The sequence below is a fragment of the Ranitomeya variabilis genome, chromosome 3 (assembly GCF_051348905.1).
Source record: "Ranitomeya variabilis isolate aRanVar5 chromosome 3, aRanVar5.hap1, whole genome shotgun sequence".
NCBI classification, from domain to species: Eukaryota; Metazoa; Chordata; class Amphibia; order Anura; family Dendrobatidae; genus Ranitomeya; species Ranitomeya variabilis.
Genome location: NC_135234.1, coordinates 446093282 through 446099281, shown reverse-complemented (window position 1 = coordinate 446099281; position 6000 = coordinate 446093282). Strand labels below are relative to the sequence as shown.

At 37.4% G+C, this 6000-nt stretch overlaps 1 protein-coding gene across 1 annotated transcript in view; it reads right to left on the bottom strand.

Moving 5' to 3' along the window:
- Nucleotides 1-440: 440 nt before the first annotated feature.
- ZZEF1 (zinc finger ZZ-type and EF-hand domain containing 1) overlaps nt 441-6000 on the bottom strand; it is a 289900-nt gene continuing 284340 nt past the window's right edge. Inside the window, exons 52-55 of the mRNA XM_077296491.1 lie at nt 5264-5429; nt 4875-5025; nt 3829-3900; nt 441-3061 (exon numbers count right to left, since the gene is read on the bottom strand). Coding sequence (XP_077152606.1) covers nt 2987-3061; nt 3829-3900; nt 4875-5025; nt 5264-5429 — 464 coding nt within the window. The 3' untranslated portion in view covers nt 441-2986. The remainder of the gene's footprint in view (nt 3062-3828; nt 3901-4874; nt 5026-5263; nt 5430-6000) is intronic.

Here is a 6000-nt window from a genome sequence, read left to right as displayed (position 1 = left end):
TGTAACCAACGTATTATATATTTTAGGAGTCGGACTGTTTTACACAGAGTCCGACAAAATGGACACTGACTGAGTCCGCAGGCCTGGCTGGTATGGGAGAAAAAAAATCACAATTAATCGGCAGTTGGTAACCACGGGATATGCTACTGATAAGATGTTGCATGGGGATCATATTAATAGGCGTTTTGTTCCCATCAGTATTTGTCGTCCTATGTAAATAAGCCAGTTAACATGCCTCTCTAAATGGACCATTAGGTCACAAAATGGAATAAAAACACTTTGAATAACAGTTTTCTGTAAGAAAATGAAACGTGGATTGGACGGGCCATTGCTGATAACCTTTCAGATCATACGTAACTGAGAAACAATATCTACTTTAGATGGACCTCTAGGGTAAGATGACCTATAATGTGTTAAATTCACAACAAAATATCAAACGATTGCATTCACTATATTTTATTAGTGATATAGTTTTTTTTACAATATATTCCCAGTATATTGAGATCATATGTATAACTTTTTACATGAGAAATTTATAATATAGTATATTTCTTTACAACCAAATAACAAAAATCTCTCAAACCCTTAAAAAAGAAAAAAAAACACATAATAAAATTGGTTTGTAAAACAAGAGAATTTCAGAAACAAATCTCAAATACAGTGTGTATTTGTGTCTACATATTAAACTGTATATCTTAGGCACATTTTGTTAGCATACCATTAAGCGAGCAATGTCTTCGTAAATGGTGCTAGCCACATCAGAACAATTGATGTTTTCTTAAGCATTGTTGAACAGTCCTCGAAATAATGAAATATAAGGGGAGGACAGAAGATACATTACTACTACCTGGGAAGTGCAAATCATGCTTCTCTGCTACAGACAGGACGCCATGCACTGGCCACTTCTGGTACAATCCAGCAATACCAACTACAGAGCCCATTTGTAGTCTCCAAGATGCAAAACAGATTTATCTTAGTAAAATATTTCTAAGCAAATTAAATGTACAGTTCATAGACAAATCAGGAAGAAAACAGTAGAAATGTGGTTCAATAAAAGAGAGTTGCAGTACAGGCAAAAAAATAATATGGTGTTATACACCGATAAAATTATAGGCTAAAAAAAACAGCAAATAATCACCTACCTATTGATTATGTATGGATTTAAGTGCCTACATTATGTAAACTGAGTATACATTAACACTAGGCAATAGAACACAATATAAAGCTAAGCCTGAGAACAAGCCATAGTGCCATTGTGGGTATAACTAAAAATGTTTCCAGGGGCATTGGTGGTGGTGGTGGGAAACATCAAAATCTGGTATACTCACCTACAATCACCCCCTTGGACCAGACCTGGACTCTCCGGCAGTCTATGCCAACACCGAAAGTGATCATGGCACTGTTCTTCTGACACAGGATTCTTTGGCTGCAGTGCCAGATAACTAGGACTGCGTGCTATCGGATGTTTCTCAGATAATGCACCATTTAGGTCACCCGCCTCGAGTAGCCAGAAGAACGGTGACGACATCGCTTCCGGTGCAGACAACTAGAATGGCCTGTGCTAGAACCATAGGGAAGAAAGCATGGGAATTTATGCAAGGCTGTTATATCTTTGCCCCATTTGTCTTATTTTTACTTTTAATTTAAGCCACATATCCCAGACATCTCTGATATTTTAGGTTTCCATTGTTTAAATTTATAGGAAAAGCACCTGTTTTGCGGACAACGTGAAAGAAAGTCTGCACTGCTAGAAAATGGTCATGCATTGAATATTCCTTACTACATAAACTGTATGTTAAGCCGATAAAATTACCTATGGGATAGGAGAATGAAGAACGCTTGAAAAACCTACTAGCTAACAAGCATATATAAAACGCCCTTTTTCACAGGGGGATGGACGATCCTCTTTGCCTTCTGTTATCAAGTTAGATTATTATTGACATGCCACAAGGAAGATTAAACTATCTAAAATTCTATGGAATCTTTTCCATACTTCCGTTATCTTGAACTGCTCTGGGTCACCTGAAACCCAGTGGTTAAAACTTTAGATTACCAGAAATATATAAAAAACGAAATAAATAAGATCCCGTGTAATGAGAAATTCAAGTATTTATTTTCGAGTGACACTAGGTGCCGCTTTTCTGAACATGAGAACGTGAGATAGTGGCGAACGACACCATAACGAACATTAGTGGAGCCTGCATTCAGCAGTGATGCATGCTCACTAACAGACCAAAGTACTGAAGACTACAAACAGATCTTCCCCAAAGTATCGCAATTCTCTGTGTGCATTATGCCATTGCTTTTAATAAGCGATCTGCTGCCGGCAATGTAGTGAGTACCATATTCCCCTTGTTACACTAATGTAGAATTAACAGTATTCTAGGTATTGGCATGCAGCAGTTCCTATAAACATAACGTTCTGTAGAAAACACAGAAAATGTTCATTATCCCTTTTTTAAACAGGAAAACAAGGCAGACCTGTATTATCTGAAATCGTTCATTGAAAATCTTAATCACTTGCCATTAAATTAACATGAACCAGGTACAAAAGAAGTGTGATGACCAGAATATAAGAGTGGAAACTGATAGGTAGGGATAATTAGGAAAACTAGTGCAAAATATAGTGTAGCCCAAAGAAACCCATCGGATATCTGCTTTCCTATGAGAAGTTATTATAGACAATCCTGCCGATTCTCTCGGTTCTCACTGCTTTTAACTTGATTTCCAATGGTTTCATACCAATGGTTATTATCTTTCTATATAATCATCATGTTTTCCCATAATGGGCAGAAAAGAAAAAAAAAACCCTATAGCATTTAAGACCTAGTGCTACACGTAGTGGTGCTGAACAAATCAGTGTGTATTAAGTGCAAATGATAATAGCTAGGTGCATGTATGGTTGTACGGTGTCCAGTACACATTTCTTATGTGGTGATCTTCATAAGTATCAAGTGGCGATTTCACAGGGTACGCCGCCGTATTCTCATTCCGTCCATACACTGGTTGATTTGTTTGGGTAGTTGATCGCAAAGCTTATAGCAGCAATGTTTTTCAGTGCCTGCAAACACAAATAATTTAAAGACCATTACAGGGATTCCTTTTCTTAACATTGAGGAAAGTATGGTGGCACAGTTTAGTTCAATTTCATTCCTCTCCTATGATGCAGTATACCGTATTTAGTTTTAAATCTTTCTTATATAATTTAATTAAAGGAGTTTTTAGTAATTATTTAAACACTACCAGTCCCTTGTCATTCCCAAAATAGTATGTTATCCCCTATTCTCTGGAAAGAGGATAACTTACTGATCGCTGGGGGTCAGAGCACCGGGATCCTCAGCGATCCCTGTTTTGAACAGAGCAGAGGAAAGAATCCAAGCATAAAGCAGATAATATAAGGCAAGTTTTAGATTTACATACAGATAGCCACTCTACCTTTTTATTTGGCTAAAGGGTGAAAGCAGATTGGGAGTCAAATGTCCAGCTGGGGTCTCACACATGCCTTGCCCTGCTCTGACCCAGAAGGAGCAGCACGATTATGAAGACAAGACCATGGAGCAAAGAGAATAGACAACTGTTGACCAACACTAATATGGTGGGGACACCTGAAAAAGGGGCATATAAGTTCATGCCATGTGTGGTCACCTAACGCTGGGTCCATAAAAGTAGACGCCATATTAAAACAATGTCAACTAATCTGAATTGATTTCTAAGCCTATTACAGAGAAATATTAAGTAGTGATGGGAGTTACAGAATGTTCTGCCATTCAAAGAAAACGTGTGTAGCCTCCGAGCGATCAATACATAGAAAAACGCCAACAGACATACCTGTTCGGTGTAATAGGTGATTTGATCATCTGAGGTTAAACTAATTAGATAATCCTGTAAGCAACCGAAGTCCTGCAGTGACAAAACAAAACGTTATTATAGAGCTACCAAAAACTTTATGTACATTAAAGATATGTGGAAACATAAAATAACAATTCCTGCCTTGTAATCGGAAACCTCTACTCACCCTACATTGTATGGAGATCCAAGGCAGTCACACCCGTCAGCATGTTCTACCAAGTTACCCGCAATCTACAATCAATAGCTGAAAAACTAATTCACTAGTGACAACCATTGTGCCTGGGATCATCATTAAAGCTGAAGCCTGCAATAAATGGCCTCGTTTAAACAAATGGGGAAAGTGTTCTCAGTACCAGAGTTTTGGATGGTTGGGTCTGAACTCTGCCAGTATTTAGCGAAAATGACATTTGGAAGTATCATCTAGAAGAACTCCCAGGGACACAGCATTGTTGACAACACTAGCGATGCTTTTTGGATGAAAGCGGCCAACAACGCGTCTCCCAAATGTCAATTAGCATCAGGAGACATGTACAGTTTACCCTCAATATTGGTATGCTATAGATTGTTTTGTTTGAAGTAACTCTGTCTCATTATGTAAACTTGTTTTAAGAGTAACCAAAATTTTAATATATCATAAATCAATAGTACACATTAAAAAATGAAACACTGTAATGGGAGGAGATACAGGCAAAAAACAGGCACGCTGGTGAAAATTCTCCTGAAATGGCAGTTACAGTTCTCCATAGAATTTTATGAGCACTAACTGTCATCTCCTATGTCAGTAATGGGAAACTACCGTATATATTCACGGATGACAGATTTTACCTGTGGATTGAGACATTTAACAATAAACCATCAGTCCAGGAGTAGAAAGAAGCAGATTTGTCTTATCAGATATATTACAAAGCTTCTTATTTTCACGTGTACTACTGATTTTTGGGAAAACAAATAAAAAAAAGACGGTTACTCTAAGCTGCATTTAGTCACCACGTACAGAAACTACGACTTATTTAGAATATACTTACATTTGCACAATTCTCTGCAAGGAAGAACAGTTCAGTGAGTGCTCTGTGCAGGGGAAGAAGAACTCCAGAGCTAGTGCCATCTTGACAAGCTACATTTTCCATAGATGTGAAAACTGTCCATAATGGCTTCAACAGTCTCAGGTCACAATCTCTACAAAAGCGAAGCACGGAGGAAGTTAATCATTTGCATACAGTACAGAAGCACCATCAGTGCAGATCCTAGTTGGCTTTAGTCCTCAATTCTCCTAGGTTATAAGCTACTGATACACAGAAGTAAAAGTGGTGGTAAATAAAGTCTAAATGATAATCCTAGAACATAATGTGTAAATAATATAAAAGAGGAATTGATGCTTTTAAAGACAAATTAAAATTATATATAGTCTTCTCACCTGACATTACTAAGCTGCAACATCTTTAGTAATAAATGGATTGCCTTTAATCTCTGGTGGCCAGTCTGCCGGCATGCCACATCTACCTGCCATTCCCATACACTGGACAGAGGAATATGAGGGATAACTCTTTGGTCAGACAACATTTGTTTTAAAATTTCAAATCCTAAAAGACAAAATGCAAACCTGTATTAGCCCAGGACATACACAACACATGGTGTCTGGCTGTATAAAGAACTCTGGCACGTGCAATGCAGTTTAAATGGTAATAAAATATGCTCTGACATTCACTTTTTATGTAGTCACTGTACACGTATGCCTTATACTTACCTGGTCTTCATTCCCTTAAGGGTTCAAGACCCTTGTTACGATATACTTACCTGGTCTTCATCTACTTAAGAGTTAAAGATCCTTGGTACTATTTCAAGAGTGCGACATTTACTTCTCTTTATTTTCTATTATTACATGTATATTAAATCATATATTTGATATACCAATTGAGGTCATTAATGTATGTGAACACTATTGAGGTTTGCTTGTCTGTACTTGGTTTCTCATGTATTCTAACAATATATTGTACACTAATGCTTGGGAGTGCTACTGACCATCTTAACAAGTTGTGTCCCTCCACTTCTAAGTTTTGTCTGTGTTTCATATACTATATTTTTGGATTACAAGATGCACTTTTTAGCAAGAAAAAATGTTTGCTAAGTAAGTGTGTGTCTTACAGCCTGGAT